The sequence below is a fragment of the Blennius ocellaris genome (genome assembly GCF_963422515.1).
Source record: "Blennius ocellaris genome assembly, chromosome: 9".
NCBI lineage: Eukaryota > Metazoa > Chordata > Actinopteri > Blenniiformes > Blenniidae > Blennius > Blennius ocellaris.
In genome coordinates, this window is record NC_137658.1 from 3304921 (window position 1) to 3332811 (window position 27891).

The 27891-nt window shown below is 41.4% G+C and overlaps 2 protein-coding genes across 3 annotated transcripts; one reads left to right on the forward strand and one right to left on the reverse strand.

Annotated features, from left to right (window-relative positions):
* Positions 1 to 2329: 2329 nt before the first annotated feature.
* On the forward strand, positions 2330 to 15578 carry elp1 (elongator acetyltransferase complex subunit 1). Its single transcript, XM_080502804.1, has 36 exons — positions 2330 to 2422; positions 2969 to 3156; positions 3292 to 3444; positions 3534 to 3615; positions 3908 to 3988; positions 4073 to 4158; positions 4240 to 4430; positions 4804 to 4927; positions 5045 to 5138; positions 5296 to 5526; positions 5637 to 5807; positions 6046 to 6124; positions 6204 to 6359; positions 6456 to 6562; positions 7676 to 7779; positions 7884 to 7937; positions 8019 to 8124; positions 8596 to 8711; positions 8797 to 8870; positions 9312 to 9390; positions 9809 to 9888; positions 9986 to 10123; positions 10867 to 10952; positions 11039 to 11187; positions 11332 to 11455; positions 11867 to 11964; positions 12051 to 12252; positions 12334 to 12395; positions 12490 to 12552; positions 12646 to 12706; positions 13222 to 13335; positions 13537 to 13636; positions 13715 to 13842; positions 14578 to 14729; positions 14900 to 14984; positions 15476 to 15578. The coding sequence occupies exons 2-36, from the start codon at positions 3007 to 3009 to the stop codon at positions 15541 to 15543; spliced, it is 3948 nt and encodes a 1315-aa protein (XP_080358930.1). The 5' UTR covers positions 2330 to 2422; positions 2969 to 3006; the 3' UTR covers positions 15544 to 15578.
* A 113-nt stretch (positions 15579 to 15691) lies between these two features.
* LOC308134109 (putative carboxypeptidase X1) lies at positions 15692 to 27526 on the reverse strand (the record flags this gene model as incomplete). 2 transcript variants are annotated; one of them, XM_080501737.1, is made up of 15 exons in its annotated part: positions 15692 to 16199; positions 16489 to 16591; positions 16682 to 16821; positions 17378 to 17474; positions 17570 to 17767; positions 18430 to 18609; positions 18684 to 18880; positions 20783 to 20906; positions 21504 to 21595; positions 21686 to 21845; positions 22205 to 22289; positions 22960 to 23099; positions 23738 to 23847; positions 25485 to 25661; positions 27193 to 27526. In XM_080501737.1, 15 exons carry the CDS (start codon positions 27524 to 27526, stop codon positions 15895 to 15897), a joined length of 2442 nt encoding a protein of 813 aa, XP_080357863.1. In that variant the 3' UTR covers positions 15692 to 15894. The 2 variants fall into 2 exon arrangements, with proteins under 2 accessions (XP_080357863.1, XP_080357864.1); XM_080501738.1 differs by lacking the exon at positions 25485 to 25661.
* Positions 27527 to 27891: the final 365 nt, after the last annotated feature.

The following is a 27891-nucleotide window of genomic DNA, read 5'->3' on the forward strand; positions in this document are numbered from 1 at the left end:
TCAGACTTTCAACACGAGGAGGAAGGAATGACGTCAGAATGGACAGATTAAAAGCTCAGACATGCCTTTATTTGTCAGTTTGAAGTCACTTTGGATTGTAGAGGTTTGTAATTTGCAGGTGTTTTGGAGGGAAGAGAAATCCTGAGGCCTTGACCTGATGTGTCTTTTATTGTTTTTCTTACGCTAATGTCTGATAAGATAATGACTGTGTCAAAAGTCTTCCTTTAAACTTCTATTCTCTTTTTTCACTTGGTCTCGACTTTTGTAAATCAGAGTGCACCTGATGGGTGTTTCTTTAGTTTAAGTATTTACGGGATCATTTTTAATGTCAAACTTCCTGCCGATATGTAATGATAAAGACTATAATAAAAAAAAAACAAAAAAAAAAAAGATTATGACAGAAAATGAGTACAATCTTAACATAAAGTCAACTTTAATGAAATCATGCTTGGTGGTTTGGCTGGATTGGAGCCTCTTCTGGGTCAACTGCACTTGAAAGTTTCAGAGAAATGACATTTATTTCTAATATTTTCTTCTTGGTTTGGAAAAAAAAAAAGTGTTTACACTGTGAGAAAAGCTCCGTCTCATCGTTTCCCTTCTTGAACAAATTACATGTGACGTAGGCCTCATTCACACTGCAGGGAAATGTGACCTAATTCTGACTTTTTTTTTTTTACTCACAAGTGCCCGATATCTGACATGTGAACTCTGAACTCATGAAGCCGCTTTCTGTTATGAGGCGTCGCCGCTGACATTCCTGCCGGAGCAATTTACTGTACAAACCATGAAGGGATATCAGATATAACACATATCACAAAATGAATACAAATTATTACGTATATAATTCAAGAATATGTATTAAAGTGCAAAAATGCAGTAAATAGGACAAAGGCGTGTGAAGAATGTCAATATTTTGGGAATTTTACTGTTTTGTATAAGTGTTTGTTAATCATTTGTGCTGAGATTCCCCTCCCATCAACTATATCTTTGTTTTTACTGCAAGTCAACTTGATCCAACTCAAATGTACCTGTGTTTTCTTCTATATTAAAGCTGCTCCCCTAATAAAATTGAATAAAGTTATTCAGATATAATTACTACTATTGTGTCTCCTGTATGTTCCCCTGGTGTTGCTATACATTTGTAGCTATTAAAACATTTAGACATGTTTCTGGATATGGTGATATATTTTTTTTTTCTTAATTAAAGCTATATTTATTTTTTTCAAACTTTTATTAAATGATCATGTGTATTTTTGTTACAAGTCTTTACTTTTTCTAGGTTTATTTTTACCAGTCATAATGTTCATAATGTGTCGGAAAGGTGCTTTATAAATACATTTGACCTGCAACTTTCAGCACAAACACACCTGAAAGATTAGAAATATTAAAATTTTAGGGAAGATATTGCATTTGTGCAGGACATATTTACAGCAACATTTGCAATGCATTTTATTTCTCCAGAGAAGGCTATTTTCTTCTCCTAAGCATCATATTTCATTAAAAAGACATAATTTGTAGTAGATTTACCGCTCCCATATATATCCTTGTTATTTTAATTGCTATTCCACCCGATCTCAGCAATAACATGCTCGATTATAACATTTCAATGACTGTCTGGATTTCATTATCAGTGAGGGGCGGTAACCACACAGTATAATATCTGGGATTTTTAGCGTTTTCCTCAATGGACGTCGATATTATTCTCATAAAATAACCAGAATCCCGTCGATGAACCACAAATCGAGGTCACAAATAAGGTGAAACACGTCGTTTTGGTGTGAGATAATGGGATGAAAAGGAACGTCTGTCTGTCGTTTTGTCCGTAAAAAAAAGAAAGAGAGGATAAATAAATGTAATAAAAACGTTTACCTTTGTCTTGTCCTCCGGTAGCCGCGCGCTTATTGTCGTTAAAGCGTCCAAAACGTGTCGCTCACCTGTTGTCAATCACGCAGAGCGTCAATCACCTTAAACCAATACACGCTGCTTCCGGTATGCGCTCCACACAAATAAAAGCGTTTTAAATGTGACTTCCGCTCTTCTATTTCCACAGTAAAAGCTCAAACATAAACGAAAACTCAAACAGCGCTTTAACATGATAATAATCTGCAAATACCAGAAGAGAGATTTTACCTGCTTCCTTTTTGATGCTATAATTCGTCTTTGATAAAGCTGTAATATCAAGAATATTATTCATTCAACTATATATATATATATATATATATATATAAAAATCTAAATCTAAAATCAAAATCTGCATTGCGCTGTACTTCCTCCTCGCCACCAGGGGCAGACAACGCTGCGTCCTCCTGTTACGACGTCATCGGTCAGAGGTCATGCGAGTCTGACAGAGCCACATGCGTGTTGTTGTGTTCTTGCTCCTGGATGATTTAGAGATTTTATCCCCTGATATTTTATCATCACGGTGAGTTTAAGCTATTCGATGCAAGTTTGAAAGCTTCGTCTTTCCTGTTTGTTGTTAAATCGAGACAGATTGTTGTGATTGAAAGAGCAGCTAGTCGCACTAGTTCCATTTTCGGACAAGAGGTAAATAGGTCTTTATAGATCTCAGTTTATAACTCAAAGATATGATCGAATAATGTATTTGAAACGTTACGTTGCCTCTCAATTCGTCGTTGTTATTGTCAATGTGAAATATGTGTAATTTGTGACGCATTCTCTTGGAAAAATAACTCATTATTACCGTAAACAAATGATTGTGATTAAATATTTAATAACATTATAATTACATTAGTATAATGTTTTTTTGCACTTCCACCACTATGTTTTCTATTATTGTTATTATTGCTAAACTATTTCACTGTGATATTTGCTTCTTCTTGTCTTTGCTTGGACACATACTAATGCTTTTAATGTGGCTTCCCTTTTTAAGTAGAAATAAACAAACTACGCTGACGTCAAGATCATCCTCCTCTCACAGCTTCCACTCATCAACGTGTTGTATTTTCAGGTCATCCTCAGTCTTTGGGACCGAACTGCTGAGGTGACATGAGGAATCTGAAACTGTTAAAGAGCCTGTGCAGCTCAGAGCTGCAGGGTCCGGGCTCCCCGCTGGGTTTCTCTGTGAGGGCTGACACTGGCTCGCTGCTGATCGCGTCTCAATACTCGATCACGGAGTACGACCCCCGAACAGGCCAGGTGGAGTACTGCCGTTGTTAATATTGGCAATATTGTGCCGATTTTCCAAGGAGGTTGAATAGAAAATGAACTGTGAGAAGAAGATTTTGTCACATGTGATGACTGATCCTGAGGGTTTTTTTTTTTGCTGCGCAGGTTGTCAGTGAAGCTTCATTGACGGCAGATGGTTTCCTCCCAGAGGATGGCAGCGGGGAGGTGGTCGGGCTGCAGGATCTGGCTGAGCTGGAGTCTGCATGTTTGGCCACAGCAGGCGGCGACGTCGTTCTCTTCAACCTCAACACCCACCAGGTTGATGGAGGAGAACTTTTCTTTCTTTTCACTGTTATAATTAAGTGAGGAAATTGCTATGAGTCCTAATGACAAAAATGTTCCCGCAGTTGGAGTGTGTTGGCAGTGTTGACAGTGGCCTTACGTCGATGAGCTGGAGTCCGGATGAAGAGCTCGTCGTTCTCACTACCGGTCAGTATTTTGTACCAACGGGTCAGAAGTCAGTCCTCCATGACTTCAATGTCGGGATTCCACTCAAAAGTCGCATTACGTGGACATACAAACACTGTGTGATTTTAGTCTGGTACAATTTCAAGAAAGGGATTAATTTAAGTACATTTTTGAAGTTGGACTCTGAAGACTGAAAACTAATGTTGTGTATAATGTTTCCAGGTAAAAACAAGACATAGTTGCTCTGGCGTTAATAGAATAGAACTCTAACACACTTATGAAGTCATAAACAACTGAGAATTTGTGTTTACAGGTCAACAAACTATCATCATGATGACCAAAGACTTTGAACCCATCACTGAGTTTGGAATTCACCAGGATGATTTTGGTGAAGGTACGCTGCCTCCAAATTCATCATCTCTCTCAGATCAGGAGCCATTGGGTTTGGAAACATGCAGTTTTCTTGTTTGATTTTCAGGAAAGTTCATCACAGTAGGTTGGGGGAAGAAGGAGACGCAGTTCCACGGGTCAGAGGGGAAACAAGCGGCACAGAAGAAGATCCTGGTCAGTGGTTGAAGCCTTTTGAAGACCAAATTTCATCCAGAGCTTTTTGAGTAATGTGAACCCCACCCCCCACAACCACAGGAAGTGCAGCCCGCTGTGGCCTGGGACGACCGCAGGCCTCGGGTGACGTGGCGAGGCGACGGTCAGCTTTTTGCCGTCAGCGCCATCTGCCCTCAGACCGGCGCCAGGAAGGTGCGGGTGTGGAACCGGGAGGGCGTCCTGCAGGCCACCAGCGAGCCCGTCAACGGCCTGGAGCAGGCGCTCTGCTGGAAGTAGGCGCTCTTTTAGCTTCTTCTTTTTTTTTTAATTATATATATATGTTATAAACTGGACATGAAATGAAAAACAAGAGTCTCTTCCGATAAGAATAACTCCCTGTGCGTGAGTCGTTGCTCTCCGGGGTCACCAGATTCCTTCAGATCCAATCGGCTCTGGTTTCCTGCATGCTCATAGACTCGCTCGTTTCACATTGTTTTATCATAAGAGAAAAGGAGTCACTTTGATTCTTATCGACAGTTATTGAGCACCGGTGAATAATAGATTACCAGATATTCCGTGAATTTGCAGGATGAACGTACTCTTCATTTCGTGGGTCTTTAAGTGAAGAGGATATGTTCAGAGATAGACGTCGCTTTGTCGTTTCAGGCCATCAGGCAGCCTGATAGCGAGCACCCAGCGTCACCCCAACAAACACAGCGTGGTGTTCATGGAGAAGAACGGACTGCTGCATGGAGACTTCACTTTGCCGTTCAGTAAAGACCGAGCCAAGGCCAGTTCAAATCCAGATTCACACATTTGGAGTGAAATAAAAAAGATGCATGTAAACAACATTTTGAATATCGGCTCCATGAAGGTGTAATCGGGTCGTTCCTTGTTTGTGATGCAGGTTAAAGAGCTGCTGTGGAACAGTGACTCCACTGTTTTGGCTGTTTGGTTGGAGGATATGACTGCGGGGGACGATGGACGGCTCAACACTTACAGTGAGTTCTTCTCTCGTTTTCTGGAACGACACACAGCAGATTCTGAATGCAGCTCCTATGATCCAACATTCAAATGGAGGGAAAATCAATCTGATATAAACCCGATACTGAACAAGTGGAAGGATGACGTAGGAAGAACTTGTCCCTCTCGCTGTAGTCCAGCTGTGGTCCGTGGGAAACTACCACTGGTACCTGAAGCAAAGCCTGGACTTTGGCACAGACCCTCAAAAGGCTCCGGTCTGCGTCTGCTGGGACCCTGAGCGCCCCCTACGGCTTCATCTGGTGACTCGCAGTTGGACCTGCATCACCTACGACTGGGGCTGGACGACCGAGCGGAGCTTCGGGGCCGACGCCTCCGACAACGCCAACGTGGCCGTGATCGACGGAGGTGAGGTTTGAAATTCAGCTCACGTGTTCACGAAGGGATGAGTCACCGCAAAGCATATTTTAAAATACTTTGTAAAATGAATCTTTTTTTTTTTCGCTGTCTCTCTTCAGATAAAATCCTGGTGACGAGTTTCAGGCAGTGTGTCGTTCCTCCGCCCATGTCTTCGTTCCAGCTGCAGTTAAACTCGCCGGTCAACCAGGTGGCTTTCCTCTGTCGGGCTCAGGGAACCAATCAGCTCGCAGCGTTCACGGCAAACGACGAGATCGCAGTTTACAGCCAAGGTTGGTCTTCAAGCGAAGCACAGCCCTCCTGTCAGAAAAGAAACGACTTTTGCCTGAGACGCATAATAAAAACCACATCATGTTTTTATGTTTTGCATTTGTTTTGAGAATTTTAAATAATTGTTCATCTTGCAGTTGAGCTTACTTTTGCACACATTTCCCCCCACTGGTAATTAAACCACATTGAACTCATAAGGTGCCAAACATGATGCATTTCCTTCGGTTGTTTTTGCCTTAGATTCTCGGGGTCAAGCTGAGACAAACGGAGACGTGTTCAGGATCATATCTCAACCTCTGCTCCTCCAGAAAACCTTCAGGTAAAACAAAGAAAATGAGTAAAAAAAAACCGCTCCCTTCAGGCTTCCTGAATTCTTTCCGCGATTGTTTTTATTTCAGGCTGGCAGTGCCTCGGGACGCCCCTCTGGCCCTGAGGCAGCTGCTGTGGCTGCAGGACGAGCTGTTTGTGGGAATCACTCCCGGTCTGCTGCCGACCTCCTCCACCCTGCTGATGCTCCGCCCCCTCCAGGATGCAAGCCACACGCTCGCCGTCAGGTCGGCAAACGTAACGTCATCTCCTTCGCGTTTGATTTCAATATTTCTTGCACGTGTTTTGAAACTGTTTGTGTGAAATCCTTGGCGGTGGTTCAGGTGCGAGGTGGAAGTGGACGGAGTCGTGGTCAGTGTGGTTCACTGCCCTCAGACCGGAACGGTCGCTCTACAGCTGGAGGACGGACAGATCAGAAAACTGCTCTGGGGTCAGTAAAGAATCTGTGTTTATTAGTCTTAGTTCATACAGCGAAGAGCCATTATCACAGCCTGAGATTATTACTGGTTAGTATGAAAGTTCTCGTCTTATTACGCGGCAGCTGCAGGTAGTCGATTCCAAAGCAGGTAAAAAGCGGCAAAATGTCCACATTTTCTGCTTTCATATCAAATTTTGCTGTGTAGATAAATACTTCTCGAACAACGGCTCATTTTTGTCGAATGTACCATCATCGGACGTAAATTTCATGCAAGCGAATGTTATTTTTCTTGTGTGGTGAAATGTATCATATCAGTCATTTTGTTACTAAAGATTTAAGAGGTCTGCATTGTTTATTGTTTTTGTATAAGGCTTACAGATATTATTTGAAATCTAGCAAAATGATCAGTGCATACACAAGGTATTTTTCACAACTCAGACTTGAGATTGGATCTTATCATCATTTAGCGCTATAGCGGCACTCATTAACTGCTGGGTCTGCAGAAAGTAAAAAGGCTTTACTTTAAAAGACTGTTTGTTTCAGAAATTGTATTATCAGTTTATAATTTTGGAAATTCTTGAATCAACTAGATAAAGACATACAAATTGACATTTTAAATCTATCTTCTATTTGACCATTGTTTGAAATAAACACAACTTGATTACATTAAATTTTTTTTGTCTACTTTAGAGAATATTGCTAATGTTATAATTGTAATTTATATCTTTAATCAGTTAAAACAAGCCCAGTCAAGGGCTTATAATGCTAATTTTATGTATGTCTGACTTGAAAACAGACTTTTTATTGCTTGAAATAAGCACGACGTTGGTTAAATTATAGATTTGTTTGTCTAGTTTTGTGATCTAGTCTTTCGGTAGATGTTTCTATAATTTTTAAGAATTATAGCCAAACATAATTTGCTCACCCCACCCCCCAAAAGGGAAATAACTAAAATAAATAATGTAATAACACTTTAAACTTTAAGTCTTCCATCATTTAAACTTTTAATATTCAATTTCAAATTGATTTTTGCTTTAATATCTCAGCACACAAGTGTGTAAATATGCTATTTTGCAGTTTTGCTTCCATTTATTTCCCAGTGGTCTTCTTTCCCTCTTTGCGCAGACTGCCCCGAGCCCTCGGTGGAGGTCTGGCGTGATTCCAGCGGCTGCAGCATCAACTTCCCCGTCCCCTGCGTCCAGACGGCTCTGTGCTGCATCAGCGGAGAGGTACAAACACCGTGGAACCCATGAGCAGTTGCCAGCAGGTTCTTGTGTTCAGCTTGCACGTTCGGCCCGAGTGCATGAACTTCTCCTGATTCTCCCGTCGTCAGGAATGTCTGCTTGGCCTGACGGACCGATCACACCTCTACGCCGGAGACACGGAGGTACGTTGTCGGCGTACCTGTTTAGGATCTTGAAAGGAGGAGCAGGAACCGAGCTGTCTTGTGTTCTTTACTCCTCCTCAGCTGGCCTCCAACGTCAGCTCCTTCGCCGTCTGCAACGACTTCCTCCTCGTCACGACACACTCACACACCTGCCGCTGCCTTCAGCTGAGCGCGCTCACACTCAAAGGTAGGCAGCAGTTCAACACAATGGTGAAATAAATACAAAGTTGGTGTTATTGGGTTCTGGTCATTTTTAGTTCAATGCTCATGATGGTGTTGCGTCAAGTCTGTTTGAATCATGGCTGCATGAAATGTTCAGAAAACCTCTCGTATAGCTGCTGCATTATTTATGGATTTACAAACTCCCCCTGTTTGAAAGCAACGGGATAGATGCCTTCCATAGCAGCATCACTGATATCTCAGCTCGGGGCTTATGTTTGACACCCCTGCTTTCAACCCTGACATGAGCTTCCTCGGGCTGGCCTTCACACTGCCTGCTTAAAAGTTAATTTGATTCAATTTCCAATTATCGTTCTCATTTAAATGGGTCTCTAGTTAAACACAACTGCACATCCTCCAGTTTTATTTCTTCTCTGTCGTGAGGGATCTTTTTCGACGTCCCGTCACAGTTTAGTTGAGTGACCTCTGACCTCTTCAGGGCTGCAGGCGGCCTTGGCGTCCGACGGCGGCCAGAGCGACGAGACTCTCCGGCGCGTGGAGAGAGGATCCCGGCTCGTCACCGTGGTGCCTCAGGACACCAGAGTCATTCTACAGGTCAGTTCATTACATGTGGATTAAAAAGGGACTGATTTGGATTGCAGGTTTGATTTTGTGTGTGTGTGTGTGCGTGCGCGTGTAGATGCCTCGAGGGAACCTGGAGACCGTACATCACAGAGCGCTGGTGTTGGCTCAGCTCAGGAAGTGGCTCGACAGGTCCGTACGCCATCTTTTAAATCTGCGAAGTAAAACTGTATTGATCAAATGCAGCTGTACTTTCATCCCCAACCCTCCTAACTGGCTTTGCCAGTTCTACTTTTCATCCAGTTTTAGCCTTTGAAGATGATTCTCTTCACACAAAGAATCATAAAACAGTTGAAGCAGTTTTTTCTGCTTTTTTTAACCTTGAAATTGAGGTTTTTTTATTAACCTTGTTGATTTTCACCAGATGAAAATGTGAAAATCTTTCTTTCCTGGTTATCCTTCTTTACTGCAGCCACAGTTTTTTACTTTTCACTGTGTTGTCGCGGTTCGAAAAGCTCTGATGATTTTAACGCCTTGACATTTTCTACCTTTAGAAGCGTTTTGAGCTGCATGTGATGTGAAGCAACAGCTTTCTCACTGTCTTTGAACTCATTCACATGTTGTTTGTTGTAGTTTAAGGTTTAAAGAAGCCTTTGAGTGCATGAGGAAGCTGAGGATCAACCTGAACCTGATTTATGACCACAACCCAAAGGTACGCAGCGGGTTTGAACTTGGGAGTTGGAAATTTATGTTTAATTCTATTCATTTATTTAGTTTTGTTAATATATTATCACTTTGGGGTTTGTTTTTTTTTGTTTTTAAGAATCCACAAATGATTAAAATTCATTTTTATCCCAGTTTCAGTTCAAAAAGTTATCCGAATAATATTCAAATAACAAATTTATTATTAAATAGATCTGTAAAATGTTCATATTCTGTACACTTTTTAATGAATGAATGAACTGAAACCATCAATGTTTAAATAAATGAATGGAAATGGACAGAAAAACCAAAAACTACAAATGTTTTGAAAGCCTATTAACAAGAAAAGGTTCTTAGGAAATAATGAACATTTGAATGTTTAAAAATGTAAATAACGGGTTTCATTGGTGTTGTTTTCCTCGCGCCAGGTTTTCTTGGAGAACATCGAGACCTTCATCACACAACTCCACTCCATCAACCACATCAACCTTTTCCTCACGGAGCTCAAGTAAGCTTGAAGGAGAACATTGTCACATGTTGAATTCCTCTCCTCTCTGAATACATGTTGTTTTATTGGCGTTGTTTTTTTTCACGGTGTTCCTCAGAGAGGAAGACACCACCAGCAGCATGTACCCTCGTCCTCACAGCGTCTCGGTCCAGTCCCACCCCGCCCCGGGGCAGAAGAAGGTGGATGTGGTTTGTGATTCTTTACGGAGCGCGATGGAAGGAATGGATTCCAACAAGTTAGTGCTGTTTTGCTTCTTTTTTTCCTACCACATGTATTTTCACAGTTAATGTTAAAATGTCTAAAATGCCCCATTTTCTAAGCCAAATCGGTTCCCAGAAAAAAAAAAGAAATCTAAATTAGAGGAAACCAGTGAAATATAGAAGTTGCAATGAATTTCTGTGAAAATGAACTTTCAAAACGTGATTGTTTTTCTATTAAAGTGTAATCTTCTATGTATGTTTTGTCTTCACGAACAATCTGCCCAATTGTAAAGAATTGTAGGCTTTCGGTGGAATGGTTAAGATTAAGATTTAAAAAAAAAAAAGTGCAATCATTTTCAAGTATGATTCAAGACAATTCACCGTGATTAAAAAGGAAATAAAGGAAATACATTAAAGCAAAGCAATTAAAAGTCTTAATTTAAAGCGATTAATCTTGTGAAATACATTAAAACAAATGGATTAGGAAAAGCCTTCAAAGGAGAATAAATAAAGTAAAAGCTTTATTAAGATAAAGGTCATAAAAATAAGTCAAATCTATCGTTTAATGGAACGCCCGAGCAAATGAGAATGTTTAATGGCTGATTTAAACGAGTGTGTCAGCAGGAAGTTTGTTCCACAGCTGAGGAGCGATGGATCTAGAAGTTGCTTCTCCTCATTTCTTCTGACTCTGAAACATTGAGAAAGCCTCTTCCTGTGAACCTCGGGGGGGGGGGCTCTGGGAGTGTCAGTAGATAATAATGTCGGTGTCTCCTCTCAGGTTCTGTCTGTCTATACTGACTGCACATGTGAAGAAGACCGTCCCCGAGCTGGAGATCGCGCTGCAGAAAGTCCACGAGCTTCGAGGTGAGGACTCCTCTGATTGTGACTTGCAGGAGGAAAAAAAAGTTTAATATTTGATATAATATTACTGTTTTTGTGTATCTGCACAGAAAACCCTCCGCAGGCTGCAGGCGCTGTGAATGCCGAGGAGGCACTGAAGTACCTCCTCTTCCTCGTCAACGTCAACGACCTGTACGAACACTCTCTGGGAACGTACGACTTCGATCTGGTCCTGATGGTGGCCGAGAAGTCTCAGAAGGTAAACAAAAACAGCAACAACAAATAAACACCAGGAACATTCCATCAGTCCCATCTTTTGCACTGACGCTCTGGCAGGTTTCCACACATCGCGGAGATTGTCACAGTAATGACTCGTGTTTTCACTCGTTCTCTTTCTCTCCAGGACCCCAAAGAGTATCTTCCCTTCTTAAACATGCTGAAGAGCCTGGAGTCAAACTACCAGCGCTACACTATCGACAAACACCTGAAACGTTACAGAAAGGCTTTGGTTCACCTCAGCAAGTGTGGTCAGTCTGTCAGCAGTCTCCTTTTCTTTAATGGACTAAATCATTGAAAGTGCAATTTTAAGTCTCCTAATTGGGTTGTAGATGAATAGTTCTGCATTTGACAAAGCACTAATTATGTTAAAAAAAAGTGTGTATATCAATATATAATCTTCCAACATTAAATGGTGGACAATTAATGGGAAAAGGGAGGAAAGTTTCACAAGATGAAAGAGCTTCACTCACTATTTTCACATCAAGAACTCATGATCCCTTTTAACTTTCTCCAAAAACCAACATCCACCCGGAAGCAGTGCTTTTCGTTTTTGATTTTACACGTTTATTTTTTAGATGAAACTTGAAAAGAGTCACGTACCGTGTCAAATCGCCAACAGTGAATGCTGAAAACACATCAATTTGTTCTGTGCCTTTTAGGGGAAGAGCATTTCCCCGAGGCCCTCCAGCTGGCGAAGGAGCAGAAGCTGCACGCCGAAGCTCTGAGACTCTATGCGGCCGACAGCGCTCAGTACAAGGTCGACACAGCCCGGCGTTTCCGAGTCACTGACCCTCCGCCCCGTCGGGCCGGACGCTCACTCTCTCTGAACTCCGTCACCTCCAGGCTCTGAGCTGCGCCTACGCCGAGCACCTGGTGGAGCAGCAACAGGCGGAGCAGGCCGGCTTGTTGCTGTGGCGATGTGGCGAGACGGCCAGCGCCCTGCAGGCGTTCGCCACCAGCTCCAGCTGGAGGAACGCCATCTGCGTGGCGCAGCAGATGCCGCTGCCCCCGGACCAGTTAGCGCTGCTAGCCAGGGACTTGGCAGGTAACCATGGCGACAGGTAGAAGAAAACAAAACAACGCATGCAGCTGTTGGTGAAACGTTTTGTGCTTCGCTCTCCCGCAGAGAAGCTGATTGAACAGAGGCGATACTCAGAAGCCGCTCTGCTGCTGGATCAGTACGCCAAGGTAAGTTTGTTTTTATTGGAATCTCACAAATCAGAATCCGTTCACACCACTCCTCATAGAGAGACTGAGGTTTGAATCCTTTGGTTTCATCCAGGACTGCGAAGAGGCCATCTTGGCTCTGATCACCGGGGCCGTCTGGGAGGAGGCACTGCGGCTGGTCAGCAACTAAAAAAAAAAAAAAAAAAAGATCAAGCTCTTCTGAGAATTCTTGTTTGTAAAGTGATTTGTTTTTTTTCTGCCTCTGCTTCAGATTTACATGCACAGCAGGCAGGATATCACCGAGACCAACCTGAAACCTGCACTGCTGGAAGGTATCAACAGACTTCAGTCTCGATCAGATCGTAGTGGCAACACAGGATGTTAATTGATGCAAATCTAACGATGAATAGAGGTGCAGATATCATGAAAAAGACCTCGTCCATCCGTCCTGTTTGCAGAGGAGGCAGTTGCTCGCTGTGCCGGATCTCTGCAGCAGAATTTTTCTTTGTTGCGGTGCAGATGATACATGATGAAAATATCTATATTTTCACAAAACACAAAACATTAATTTTGGATAATTTCATCATGAAGCCAAATTTACTCAGACCTCCTGGTGCCAAATACAGTGAAATGTCTCCTATAAGTGTTGCATTATGGGTGTTTTTACAAACTCACCCATGTTTTCTTAGAAGTTTTTCTGTATACAAGTTCGATTGGTTTTCTCTTTTTTACTGGAAAACAGTAGAGCACTGCTGAGCACATCTCAAATGTTTTTTTTAAAGGTATCATCCAATTAAGCTTAGTAAATATTTTACAATCGGCATTTCTTCTGGTCGTCTTTCACCAGCTTTCGGTACTCAGACTGCGTTCCTGGAGGCTCAGGTGGCCACGTTCACACGTCACAGGAACCGGCTGGCTGTGGTCCGAGAGCAGAAAGAAAAAGCCCGACAGGACATGCTCGGTAAGTAACAGGCAAACTTTACAAAATATTGAAAGATGGCCTTCATGGTTTGTTTTTTTTTAATTCATTAATGTATTTAAAGGAGTCATGTTATACAGCTTTTCCCTCAATTTTCAATTATATAATGGGATTCAACATTTTGTGTTAAATATTACAGAACATCTGTCATTTAATTAAACTATGAACTTTGTGCTTTACCAGATGAAGACGGCCCGGACTGTGCCGATGCCGAGCTTTACTCCGAGGCGAGCACCGTGGTGACCGGCTCCAAATACTCCCATAGTAACTCCCGGATCTCCTCGTAAGGCTAACGGTTCACAGCGATCCATCTTCGGTTTTGTTTACTGGTTAAATTTTTTTTTCCACGTCGTTCCCGCAGGAGATCCTCGAAGAACCGAAGGAAAGCGGATCGAAAGAAGCTGAGTCTGAAGGAGGGAAGCCCGATGGAGGACCGAGCGCTGATGTACGCGCTGAGCGAGATAATCTCCACCGTGGACAAGATGAGAGGTACAAACACTGAGTGGGGTTATTTCTGTGTGTGGGGGGGGGATGAAAGTTGGAGAATATGTTTTGTGTGGGGTTTTTTTTCCACATCGGCCTTAAAACAATACTTAAATATTCATTTGAGAACTTGATCTGGAAAACACTGACCAGCACATTGGCCCTTTTAGTGCCGCATTATGTAATAATGGTGTAATATATACTATCGTCATACATTTTTAACTCACTATGCAATAATGCCGTATTTATTATAAACTAAAATAGTTATAAATTTTACCAAATTAAATACAGAATATGAGTACTTTTAGAGCTTCTGATGCAAAGTACTCTTATGAACTCTTTTTTTTTTTTTTAAATACATTACGTCATGTTTAGTTTGATTAAAGAAAAGCCCAGTGGGTTCTTGTGAATCTATTTGTGGAAGTGGGAGTGAACATATGCTGGCGTGTGCTCCATGCAAAAACAACTAGTTTAGGTGTTAGATTAAAGTTTGAAGCACTTGTTCTTGCAGTTTATTGTAGTTTAGTAAAACTGTTTTGGCATTGAATTGTTGTCGAAATTATATCACATTATATACCTCCATCAGCATGTTTAGATCCTATATGTTGTAAATCCAATGTTAAAAATGAGAGTTTCAAACAAACTGGACCAAGCCAGAGTGTAAAGTATTGTTTTTTTTTATTTGGTCCTATGGTGGAAAACGCCACCGAACTGTTTATTTCTCCCTCAACTCTCTTCCAGAGGAGGTCCACGGCCTGCTGAAGGCCTTGGTGCTGTTCCAGTTCGACAAGCAGGCGGAGAAGCTGCAGCTGGCCTATGAAGAGGCTCTGCAGATGATAGAGGCGGCGGTTCCTGAGGTGTGGCCTGAAGGCCCACTCAGCAACCAGGGACCGGTATGAATACACTTCCTCCTCAGTCTCATCTTTTTTTTTTTTAAGTTATTAAGCTTTAATTAGGCATTAAAATACATTTCTGCTTCTCTGGAGTCTCAATAATCATCTTAGGATTTAAGGTACATGCATATTTGTGTGTATTATTTTGAATTCCTGTGTTTTCGCTGCAGCTCACTGGACCGAACTCCACTGCAAACAGCATCATGGCTTCTTTCCAGCAGCAGCAGCAGCAGCAGCGGCCTGCAGCTCCACAAGGTTTGGAGAATTTATTTTGATCCGTTTTCTGTTATTATTGACTTCATTACATCTAAAATGGTCAAATATTTCATCTTATTGGCTGTTTTTACATCATTGGTGTCCAGCACCATGGCGAGCAGACTTAGCATTTGATATCTCACAGATTAAAAAAACATATATATATAGTTTTTATTTACTGAATTTGAAATGGAGATGTATATTTAAAAAAAAAAACTGGGAAAGGAAAAGTGAAAAATTGTTTGAATCCGCTTTTTATCAAGAGATAATTAACTATTGAGCAAAACTTGAATTTCTCTGCCTTCAACAGTCGAATGTTTCATCTGTATCGTTGAGAAAAGTAGTTTCCCACCATTTTACCTAATCTTAGCCTCAAATAGATGTCCACATATCTGAATTTATTCTCAGTATTTAGTTTTTTTTTTTTATCAGAAGTAAATGCTGACTCTTTGCATTAATCTCGCTTTCTGTCATTGTTTCTCATTTTATAGATGTTGAAGTCCCAGCACCACCAAAGATGAGAAATGGAGTCAAGTGGAAACTTTCTATTCTCAAATAAATCAGTGGAGTTTGTTTAGTTTTTTTTACTAAAACTTCAAATGTCAGTTATGTAATAAATATGTAATAATTAAAAATTCAATCAGCGTCGTCTGTCACTCATTCTCTTGAGTTTAAATGAACTACACAACATAAAATCACCCATTTATTACAACAGTAATTGCAAACATGGAACATTTCCTTCCAGCTGCACACAGTCGCTCTGCTGCTCCACAGCAGGAAATCAAACTCTTCTTCACGAAAAGGAGCACGGTGCTGTTTGGTCTTTTATTTTGAAAAGATAAAACAGACGTGAATCCGGGCGTCTCTGAACCAAGTCCTGCTTTGTTCTCAGTAACTCCCCTCCTCCTCTTCACGCCCTCCTCGCCTGTTTGCCGGCGGCGGCCCGCCTCTGGTTGATGGCCTTGGTTGTGGCGCGGAGCTTCCGCATGCGGAGCTGCCGCAGTTTGAGCTGCAGGTCCTTGGGAAGCTTCCCTCCCTTCGCCAGGATGTCCACCAGCCTCTGCTGGGGCATCTTGGTGAGGCGGAAGTCGCAGGTTGTGGGGTAATAATCGTACATGACCTGACAGGAGCGAGAAGAAGGGAAGTATCCCTCGGCGGTGGCAGTGACCCGATACTCGCCCGGGTTCAGCAGACGCCAGTAGTCTCCATCAGAGGCTGTGGGAGTGGAAAAAACAGAGGATTTCTGAGATTTGGTGCCAAATGGGACAAAAAAAAGGCAGTTTGAACAGACTAGACGAGATTAGAATAGAATATTGTTATCATTCCCAGCTAGTATTAATGAAAATTGTTGTTCAAAGTAAATTGTGCAAAACAATAATAGTTCTTCCATAAAATCAAGTGTTGAATTTTTTATTTTCAAACGATTTTGATTAAGCGTCCTATTTAAGTTAAGTACAGTAGCAAAGTAAAAAAAAATGCTCTCAACTGAGCCACTAAACTGTACCTGATCTAATGTGATGATCGATGTCTTCAACTTCAATGGCGGCATCCGCGATGCCGGCCTCGGTGTCTTTGTCCCGGACGACCCCTTTAATCCCGCGGTGGACCTGGAAGGACGCATGAAGAACAGAAACATGAGGGGCGACGAGCCTAAAGAGGAAAATCAAACGCAGAGGCTCCGGGAGAGAAACCGCTACCTGCTCCATGTAGGTGAGCAGAGACTCCCGGTTGTTCTCCCACTCGGTGGGAAGCTCGCCGGCGTGAGGAAACTTGTCGCAGGACAACTCCACCGTCACCTCAAAGCAGTTGGTGTGCAGGTAGCTGAAGTCATTCATACCTGCAAAACGACCCACAGAAAAAAAAATGCTTTTAATTTATTTCTTTTTTGGGGGATTTTGGAATGCCAAACTGATTATCTAAATTTATGAAGTTAAAGTTTCCATTGGAAAAGAGTGATAGGAAGAAAAAGTTTTTTTGGTTTTTTTTAGTTCAACCCCTTTACATCTTTCTACAAATCACACAGACGATTTATTTGAAGATGAACACTTTAGAAAGTGTTCATGGAGCTTTATAAAAGTGTCTTTTTGTAAGCGTCGCGACAGAAATATTTTGAAATGTAGTACCAGGGGTAAATGGAGTACCAGGGGCGCGGAACCTAAGTGTGGCATACAGGGTAACCTCGAATTGTGGATTACCCTGGTTACCCTGTATGCCACACTTAGGACCCAGCAGGATTTCAGAAACCCAGTTTTCAGAAACATTTTTACGGTTTCACACCCCCTCTGGAGCTCTTTATAAACTTTATAAACTTTTCAAACCTCACTGATGCAGTGGCTGGAATTAAACCTCCATCATATAGGGATTCTTATTACACTGAGAAAAAAAAGTCTTACTTCCTGGTACGTTGTGCCAGTCGGCTCCATTGATGATGTTGTTGTATCTGAGAAAGTCTATGTAGTGACACGGCCGGCGGTCCGGGTTGGACATCACCTGGTCGCGTGAGAAAAAAACAAAACAAAGAGTTCAACACAATCCCTCCCGAAGGTGTCGACTTGAGCGCCGAGAGCCACAGAGAGAGTGCTAACCCGGTTGGTGCTGGCGTACGCGGTGGCCAGCCAGCGGAAGAAGCTCTCGTCGGCGGTGGGAGTGTGTTCGCGGGGGGCCCAGTCGCGGGTCATGTCGTAGGGGTAGGTCACCACCAGCTCTCCGCCGTGCAGGTTGGCGCTGAGGACGAAGGGGATGTCCTGCATCCAGTTGATGACGGCCCGGGTCTCCGGGGCCACCTGATGGCAGAAACACAAACGGGAGAGACTCAACTTTTAGACGTTTTATTAATATCAGACTGGCAAAACGCAAAAAAAAACAAACATCAAAAGCACAAAACTGCTGCCTCGCGGACCGCCCATAGTTATCTGAGATTGGATCTAGCTCAAAGATAAATGGATGGAACTCCATGGACATTTCCCTTTATTATATCTCTTGGGTGGAAGTTTATAGTAATCCTGCCACAATCTTTGGCATACACAACATTCGGCAAGTTCTTTAAAACTATTAGAGGTGACTTTAATGTAAAATTTTTACACTGAAATTGACTTGTCTTTTTTTTTTTTAAACCAGATTATGCATAAATCTACTATACACTGCTGTCAAGTCACAGAACCTGACTTACACTTTGAGATATATCAGTTTAATGTGTTTTCTATTATCTGCTGTTTGATAATCACTGATTAAATGAATGAAAGTTAGGAATCTCCTATATCCTCTTTGCAAACTGCACCATGAGCATGTGTGCATCATGTACTAGAATAGTCTTTATTCAAACTTAAAATCCTTCGTGGGAAGTTTGGTGACTGTTACTTGAACTATTCAACTTTTATGAAGCCTGAGGAAGAACTTTTGAAGATTAATCAATAATGAGACGGGGAAAGAACATTTCCACACTCACAAAAGCTTCCTCGGAGGTGTAGTGCTCCGGGATGGGGAAATAATGGTTGATGAGCTTGGACGGGTCCGTCTCCAGCTCGATGGCCAGCCACATCTCCGAGTTGAGGTCAGCGAAGTTGTGGTTCATGTCGATACCTTCGTAGCTGTAGCGTCCCAGGGCCCAGCCCGACAGCTCCGAGCCCTGCGGGGGGGAAAGAGGAATGAGTCGGACGGTCTTGAGGTTAACAAACGCGTCTTGCCGGCGGCGTCCGGCACCTTTTTGAACGCCATCTCGTATCCGTCTGGGTTCATGGAGGGCAGCAGGTGGATGCGAGTGTCTTTGACCAGGCGGACTATTCTCTGATCCCCACGTTTGTACTCTTGGCACATGTACTGCATCAAGTTGAGCAGAATCTCCCTGCCCAGAACCTCGTTTCCGTGCATCCCTGCAACGTATCGGAACTCCGGCTCTCCTGCAGAAGAAAAGAGATGAGATGAGATGATGAACCGCCTGGAAACAGTGCACAAGGTGTAAAGCTCACGGGAGATAAACAGAGGAATTTAATCTCTATTAGTGGCACAGGTTAAACAATTATACAGGTTAAACAATTATACTGTAATACATACATACGAATACATCCTGAAAAATGTTTAATCCACTTTTTTTTTTAAATCCATGGAGACAAATATAGATTGCCCAAAAAAAGAACACTGGATCCCTAATTCAGCTCAGTTCAGTTTTATTGTGTCCCTATTGGGCAATTTGTGTTGCAGAAAGCGAAAAACACACATGAATAACACACAAACATACTGTGAGCTGTATATTAAGAATGCTTTGTGCCCCAGAAACAGTGTTCTGAGAAGAAAGAAAGTTCTGAGGTGCTGAGATGGTGCTGAGCCAGAAAAAACACAGAAAACAACTCTTATTTCTCGCTGCATGATCGCACTACATGTAATTTTCCTACTGACTAATTTTCATATATCTGTCTGCAAGTAAAAACTTCTGTTAGCTTTGCCTTCTGATAAGAAAAACCCAAACAACCTATTTATGTGATCTCCACAGTCATACAAGCATCTTCAACAGCTTTAGATGCAGACTACATTTTGGAAAACATGAATGTGGACGATCTGACCAACTGGAACCGCTGCAATAATAACTCGTCAAACACTGGAACAGAAGATTTTACCAAGCCAGCAGTGGCCTGTGGGAAAAAAAATTAATTATAAGATGAACTCAGCAGAGAGAAAAGGAAAAAGTGATTTTTTTTTCCTTCATAAAAGCTGCAAGATATCTGCAGAGCCTAGACTGTGGGTACTTGTAAGCATATTTTCTGCAACGGTATTCAAACAAGCTGAAAGATATGATACGGACTGATTAGGGACTCCTTCTCGCCTGTGCCGCTTTCGACCCGCCGTGTGTTTTGGCGGGAAAATCTGCTGCCATGTGGTGTGAGTCGAGGAGGCCAAAGAAAACATTTGTACGTCTCTGAGCAAACGGATAGGAGCTGCAGTCTCTACGGGCTCACAGCTTGCACACTGCAGCCCTCTGTGTCTGTCGCAGGACACTGAGTATCAGTGTACAGGTCCGCTCTGACCCCGTGACCCCGCAGATTACTGCGTGATTCACTCCGTCAAATTCACATGGACGAAGAGGCAGTGCATCATGGGCAGTGTGTGGCGAAGTTAATCCCTTTTTTATGGATTTATTTTAACTCTTATGGCTACAGAAGTACAAGGAAATGTGAAATGTGTGAGAGTTTCTACCCATTGTTTCTTCAACTTTAAAAATCTGATATACTTATATGTGCTTTTGACACGTAATAAATTAGAAATAATGTTAAGTGGATCTAGTCTGTGATCGGCTGATCGTATTCTATTCTGCTTCATTCAACTCAGCGCTGCAGATTTCTGGAGTTGATCCCAGTTGAGTTGACTGTGTCCTTCACGAGGAATACTCTAATAAATCCTAGTGTGAATACTACATTGCAAAAGCTCTCAGCCCTGTTCCACTTTTGGAATTTTCATTTTCACTATCAATGGTTTGAGAGTGCAAAGGTTGAAGAAGCATTTCTCAATTTTAAAACAATCTGAACAACCTGCATTGTATTTCCTAAGTAAGCTGTTATTTTTGAGCTGTTTCTTTAAAAGATTTTATGTTACAACGAAAATTTTCCGAATTTTCTTACAAATTTAAACTAAATATGGTAAAATTTCAAAATTCAAACGCCCGTGACCGTGAGCCACCTCGTAATATTATTCAACTGAAAAGATATTTGGGGATTTTCATTTGAATGGTAAAAGAAATACAATCAAGCTTGATTTTTTCTTTTTTTGTTTTGGGATCGCCGTACTGTACATCTCTCATATGGGCCCACCGAGTTCGTGTTTGCCGGGGTTGTCGGAGATCTCCATGACGTAGAGCTTCAGGCCGGTGTAGCTCTTCCCGATGCTGTAGATGCGGGTGATGTCAGGACACGCCTCGTTCACAGACTTCATCAGCTGGAAACACAGTGAAACTTATTGCAAAATGTCTGACGATCTACATTTATAGTCTATAATTTAGTTGTGAAGCCTCCTTCTCTGAGTAGACCGGATGAAGCTTTTTATCAAATAAAACAGGAAGCAAGGATCAGACTTGTCAGGGGGAGTTTTTAAAAACATGCATAATGCAACAGTTGTAAAAGTTTTTTTTTTTTTTACCATTTCACTGTATTTTGCACCAGAATTTTGATTAAAATTGGCTTTATGTTGAAATTGTTAGTCATTTTACGTGGTAATTGTTTAGTTTCATGAAAATATGGACATTTTCATCACGTCTGTTCTGCGTCAAAACAAGGAAACAACTTTGAAGTGTAAATTTCAAGGTTATTATAGCACTATTTTACCAGTCTGGCCCACTATCGATGAAATTTTGAATTAGTGTTCTATACATAAATATGTATAATCTTCATAGAACTATGTTGGAGAACACATCATACTGAGTCAAGTTGTGCGTCCACCTGGTAGCTGAGTAAAAGAATTACCCAAAACATTGGGAAAGTAAAGACAGAAATTAAAGAAAGATAAGCAAATGTGGTCTAGAAAACTTGATCGTACCTTTCTCATCTCTTTATAGTTGTGGTGTCTGAAGTCCAGCTCGTCTTTGGAGCCCTCTGGTTCCGTCTGCCATGCGTAGATGTTATTAGGATCTGGAGAGCGTGAATGATGTGTGTTACGGCAGTTTTAAAAAAAAAAGTGCATGTCAGGGTAAGTGGTCTCCGGTCGCTGGGTTCAGGTACCTGGGAGAGGACATCCCAAGACTTCGGCCCTCAGGCAGATGTCCCCCTGCGTCCCGTTCTCATACCACGACTGTGGGTTGATGCGGATGTAACGCGCCACCGTGGAAGTGTTGAACAGGGCGAGGACGGGCGTCTCTGCATCGCGGTTTCCTTCAAATACCTGCAGCTCGATGACACGTGCTGATTGAAAGCAAGACTCTGAACTAACTTTTACATTGAACAAACATGGGAAATCTATCTTTTAATGATTTGTCATCCTTACCTTTGAGAATGACTACTTAATTCCTGCCCTTCCTGTTCTTTCATATTTACACTATCCTCTCTGTTTTACATTTCTTCTTAAACACAATGTTTGTTTGGAGAATCCCAAATGGGAAGTCAGTCCAGAGGAGTTCACCAACAGGAAGCAGCCACTAAATGCTTTGAGGGCTCCGTGAGGGATCATGCGACCGTGATGAAATATCATGTTAGATTTAAATTTTCCGGATAGAGATCAGAACGGTTGACGTGTTCACTCACGGCCTCTTGCGTCCCGTTCATGCTCGGCTTCCAGACCAGCGTGTCGTTGCTGAACTGCACTTTGTAGCTGTACACCACATCCCAGCTGCAAGTGAACAAGACATTACAGTTTTACTGCAAGTGACAAATGAAATAACCTTTGATTTATGCTGTTCTTACATCAATTTAACCGCCTCAGTACAATAAAACATGGAAAAGTCAAGAAAATTCTGCCTTTTTGCAGCACTACCATTAAACTTCTGTTTGAAAGTCTTACACTGTTCTAACAGAAGTAAAATAATGAAAATTAAAGCAGCTGAAGCATGTGATAATGGCCAATTATGTACCGGTAATGAGATAATCATTTTGACCACTTTAAATGTAATGAAGCCATTGATGAAGCAACTTGCTAAAAAAAGTGATAAAATATCTGAGCAAATATAGCAATAGCGTTTTGCCAATCATTTATTGAGTTATCACATTATTGGAGTAGTATTTGAAATCCTTTGAAATTGCAAACATTTCATATTGTATTATTACAGAAACTCCAGAAACATAGTTTCTGTTTCAACAGTTTTTATCCAGCTTTCTAATCAATAGTTGTAGTAGCTGATATAACCAACATTATGATTAATTGAGGATAACAATTATGCAGTAGTCTCTCAATTATAGTTGTAATTTGCAGTATTATATTATTGGTTGCTCTGCTTTATCACTTTAAAATGACTATTCTTCCAAGAAATCACTGTGACACTACATTACTGTGCATCACGGACCTCCAAATGGAGTTGCGACCCTGCAGGATGACTCCGGTGAAGCGGGTCAGCTGCCGGGCGTCGACCTCCAGCCACTGATTCTTGTCCCGGTACTGAGCGCACCACGCCCCGTCGTAGATGTCTCCATCCTGGATCCCAGACTGCACACAGACGCGGCAGGCTCAAAGAACAGGCGCTCAGGAGGTCACATGCAAAATCTATATGAACACAGTTTTTCACTGCTTCTTTGAAATTACCTCATTAACAAAGTATTAGCTTGACTTCACTGCTAATTTAATTTAATTTAATTTGATTTAATTTGATTTAATTTGATTTAATTTGATTTAATTTGATTTAATTTGATTTAATTTAAACACTTTTTTCTATTTATTTAATTTTATTAAAAAAATGTAATCATTCATTTATGTCCAAACATGTACACAAAATTACAAAAAGAAACGAGAGGAGCAAACAGAATTCCTTTAGGTAGCTAGAAAAGTTACTGTATTGGTAATAATTGCATCTGATACACACAACTCAGGTAATAGGGCTTAAATAAAAGTTTGAGTACAGATAATAATAATAATAATAATAATAATAATAATAATAATAATAATAATAATGTTACAATCATGACAGCAATAAAAAAAGTAATTAGAATATTAGAAAAATAAAAAAGAGAGAGAGACAGCAGCTCAGCAGTTCTACTTTTATAATAAAACGTAACAATAGTGGTGTTTCTGTTATGTGTGCACGTGATTCTCATTGCTGATGGCAAGCTATGTATCTGTACATTTACCTGGATGTTGAGGCGGCCGCGGTGCGGACCCAGGCCTCGCCGTTTGAAGGACGACGCCCTCAGCTGGGTCTCTCTGACCCTCAGTGACTCCAGACCCAGCGGGGGGCATTCTGGCGCATTAAAAAAATAAAAAAAGGGCTTTATTTAGTATTTAAAGTCAACTGGTCATCACATGTTATTACATTAAATGGCAGGGAGACAAAGTGGAGCAGGAGCTGTGTTTCTACAAGCAAAGCTCTGATGGAAGCGTGTGCAGCCTTTAAGGCAGGAGGTTCATGAAAATATGATTCAAGATTTTTTTTTCAGTCTTCTCTTTCAAGATCAAACTTTTTTTTTTTTTAATAAAAATCATGATTATTTAAAAAAGCCCTACAAATCCAGATGTCACAACTGTTGCTATAAGTACAAGAATTATAAATTGAAGCTAAAATGTGGGCAGGAAAGACAGAAAGTAGTGCTCTTTTATAGTTATTTTGAACTTGTCCAGCTGCAGTATTAAAGCTTCATACAGACTCTCACTGTCTGCGGGGTTCAGTTCGGTTCAAACGGCCTCTTCCTGTCAGGAAGCTTTCCTGGCAGCTCAAAAGCAGCGGGCCAAGGTATAGGAGAGGAAGAAGCATAAATTAACGCTAAGTGGAGGTGGCATTTCCTGTGGCGGCCGTTCTCCCCCTTTTGCCTTGTCGTCCTGCGGGGTCTCCGAGATTAACTTGTGACTTCGCGATGTTGCTGCTCAGTGCTGGAACGGTGCCAGACCTCAGAACTTCTCTGGAAACCACGGGACTCAAGCCAAAGCAATATTTGGGAAAGTGATTAACACAAGACATTCAACTTCCGCCCGGTTACTGTTAAAGCAGCGCACATCTCAGCTGAAACAAACTTGACTCACAAGAAAATAGATGAGAGATGAAAACTGATGAAATAAAGAAACTCTCATCAAACCAAAGTCAAACAATAAATCTCCTTAGTTTCCTTTAGGATAGTATAAGAGCTCTAAATGGCAAATTAGTAAGCATAACAGCATTTAGTTGATTTGTAAAGATTATTATATTGAGCTTGATCAGTTAAAATTCACTTTAATGGCATTTTTTTTACATAACTGTGAAAAATTGATCATGTGTTTTTACTTGAGACACACAAAGGGGGCCTCACTGCTCAATACTACTATTAATGACAACTTTCTTATAAAAATTTTAACTGCACCTCACATTTTGGGGAAATTCTGAGCTTGTTTAGACTAAAATACATTTTGTGGAGTTATCAGATTTCTCAAGTGATCATGAAAGCAGCACAATGTGACATGTTAATATGATTATTATGACAAATTGGATCAACAATTAATCAGATTTACTTTATTCTTTTACATTTATGCATGGATAGCGGGCAGTTTTCAGACATTTAAGAGACCAATGAAAATAACAAAAAGCTCAATCATAATCTTTTAAAAGTTAGTTGCAGTCGCTGGGAGAAAGCTTAGATAAACAGTATGATCAGAACAGCTGTGCTGAGACCGAATGTCTTATTATTAACACCCACATCTGGGTGTCATCAGTGGGACATTCGGGTTATTATTACGTTAATCCAGCACATGGTTGAGCTTGTTTGGTTCTTTCACATGTGGGCATATTTGAAATTTCCATCTGAATTTTGACTGTAAACACAGCAGTTTTCAAACAGGCTCAAGCAGAAGAAGCCATGAGGCCGCTGTCTGACCGCCATACTGCCATACTGCATCCGTCCTCATACGTACGTAGGACTCGTTCCGACGCCACCGGCCGGCTCGTGCCCTTTTTGACCTTGGGTCGCATTTTCTTTGCGACCTTGGGCTTCTTGACGACGACTTTGGGCTTCTTGACGACGACTTTGGGCTTCTTGCGCACCGTTCTGGGCTTCTTCCCTACCTTAACACTCCTGGTGGACCTGCTCGCTATAAAAACAAGTCAAACCAGTTTATGTCCAGGTGAGCGTCCGCTGTTTAACCGTTCCAGTCTGCGACGTCATCAGATGCTGCAGAAACCCTAATAATATAAAGTTCTTTTGCTCGTTTTTCTTGCTTCTTTTTCTTTTTTCTCTCTCTTTTCTTTTGTTCCTCTTCTCTCCGTTCGAAAGGGAATAGGGAGAAGCAACTTTTTTTGATTTGAATGAAGTTCACCAGAGCAGTGCAGGGCTGGCGGAGCAGGGTCGATAAAGTCGGGCTATTGTATATATTCGCACAGTCAAAGCAGTTTTCAAACATATACTTTAAAAGAAAATGAGTAACAGAAGAAACAGAGGCACAGTCAGCAACATCTGTGCAAACCACAATTTGACATTATATCAACACCAACTGTATAAGTGAACAATTCAATTATTCATTTTTTTTAATGAATTATTATGTAATATTTTATTATTTTGGAACGTCAACAACTGAAATGAAGTTGCACACATTTTGAGTTTTAATTGTCCTCAAACTCATTGTTCAGGGACTTGTGATCAGAGGGTTTGGAGTTTGTTTTCCACGCCACTAATCCACAGCTGGCCAGACAAGCTGTACGCTCTTATGTAATCGTTGCAATGTCAAAGAAGGCGATCAAAACCAACAAGCGTTCAGAAGCATATATTTAACGAAAACCATGTTGAATCAACATGTCGTTGAAAGACAGCCAGGTTACTTTTTCAGGAGAATTTCATCACATTTTGGCACAGCTATTCTTGGCTTATGAAATACTTTCTGCCTGAACTGACTTGGAAAATGAGCCACAAATATACTTGAAACCACAAATGCTTCATTTTTCAGCACATATTACGAGGTTGAACCCAATAATATTTCTCAAACTATAGAAATAGGCTTTTATTCTTCTATTAAATAGGATTCTTCTATTAAATGTGAGATTATGTCAACATAAATGCCAACGTGTGGTATTTATACTGGCAGGAGGTTCATGTACTTACATCGAGGTCAGTTTGCAGTGGAATGTACAGTATGTCAGTTTTACCAACGCTACACATGAGTGATTTAATGTCTCTCTCTCTTGCTCTCTTTCTTTCCTTTCTTTAGTCACATGGCCCATCTGGTTTTCATTATTGGAAAACAGAGTGGAGAACAGTGGAGAATGTGGGACATCCTCCCCCCAGGCTGAGGACACTGACAAACTGACCACAGAAATGTGTGTCGATCAACAGTTTCTAACATAAACTACAAGACAATGAAAAGCAGAGGAGGGACTTCAAACTTCGAGTTTGGACGATGAAAATTAATTTCCCTGCACAATGACAAATTTGAAAACTTTGCCTGAGTAAATAATACATTTCCAGAGCATTTCAAGTTTTCTGCCTTTATTTATTTTTCTTACAAACGATCAGTCTTCTAACAAGAAGAAAAGTCCCTAAATGACCTCACATATGACACGTACAACCTTCCCAGAAATGCCATTTTCTCCATCACATAATAAATAAAGAAACATACAAGTGACACTCACCTAATTCTATTGGTCCTTCCTCTTCTTCAGCTCCTTTCCTGGACAGTGTTTTCCCTGCTGTTGATGTCTCAGGTGGTTTCTCAGTAGTAGTAGTAGTAGTAGTAGTAGTAGTAGTAGCAGTAGTGGTGGTGGTTTTTATTGTTGACTTACTATAACTGTGTGTGAATCCTGTGGTGGGAACCTCAGTGGCAGAAAGAAAAAGCTCCTCGCTCGTAGTAAAACTGGCATCTGGATGCACGGTGACTGTTGTTTTATCAGCAAGCGTGGCTGGAATAAAAGCCAAAGAGCCCCAGTTCACACATAGGAGCAGAGTGAAGTGCAGAAGGTCTGCCATAGTGAGTGTTGCCTGCTGGAGCCCCTCTGACACTGAGCAGACATTCAACCCCCCTGACCCTCCTCTCTGCACCGTCAAGCTCCCAAGAACACAAACACACATTCCTGCTGCTGCACACAGATTTAAGAGAATAAAACTTATGGTTGTATTTTTTGGAGTGGATGGCTCTTGTTTCAGGCCCGTGAATGGAGAAACAATCAGTTAACTTCCTTTGTTATGTGGAAAACTCACAAAAAACTGATCATGCTGATCAACTTGTCCAATCAGAAATTTGCTTTAAATGTATTAAAGCTTGGATTCTCCAACTCTGATCCTGGTTCAGCAGGTTTTTTTTTTCCCATTAAAAGATAGTTTTACCACTTTAC

Coding starts and splice junctions, on each gene's coding strand:
- elp1 (XM_080502804.1), top strand. CDS start 3,007: ATGAGGAATCTGAAACTGTTAAAGAGCCTGTGCAGCTCAGAGCTGCAG. Junction 6,563..7,675: donor GATCAGAAAACTGCTCTGGG/GTCAGTAAAGAA, acceptor CTCTTTGCGCAG/ACTGCCCCGAGCCCTCGGTG. Junction 10,124..10,866: donor GAAGGAATGGATTCCAACAA/GTTAGTGCTGTT, acceptor GTCTCCTCTCAG/GTTCTGTCTGTCTATACTGA.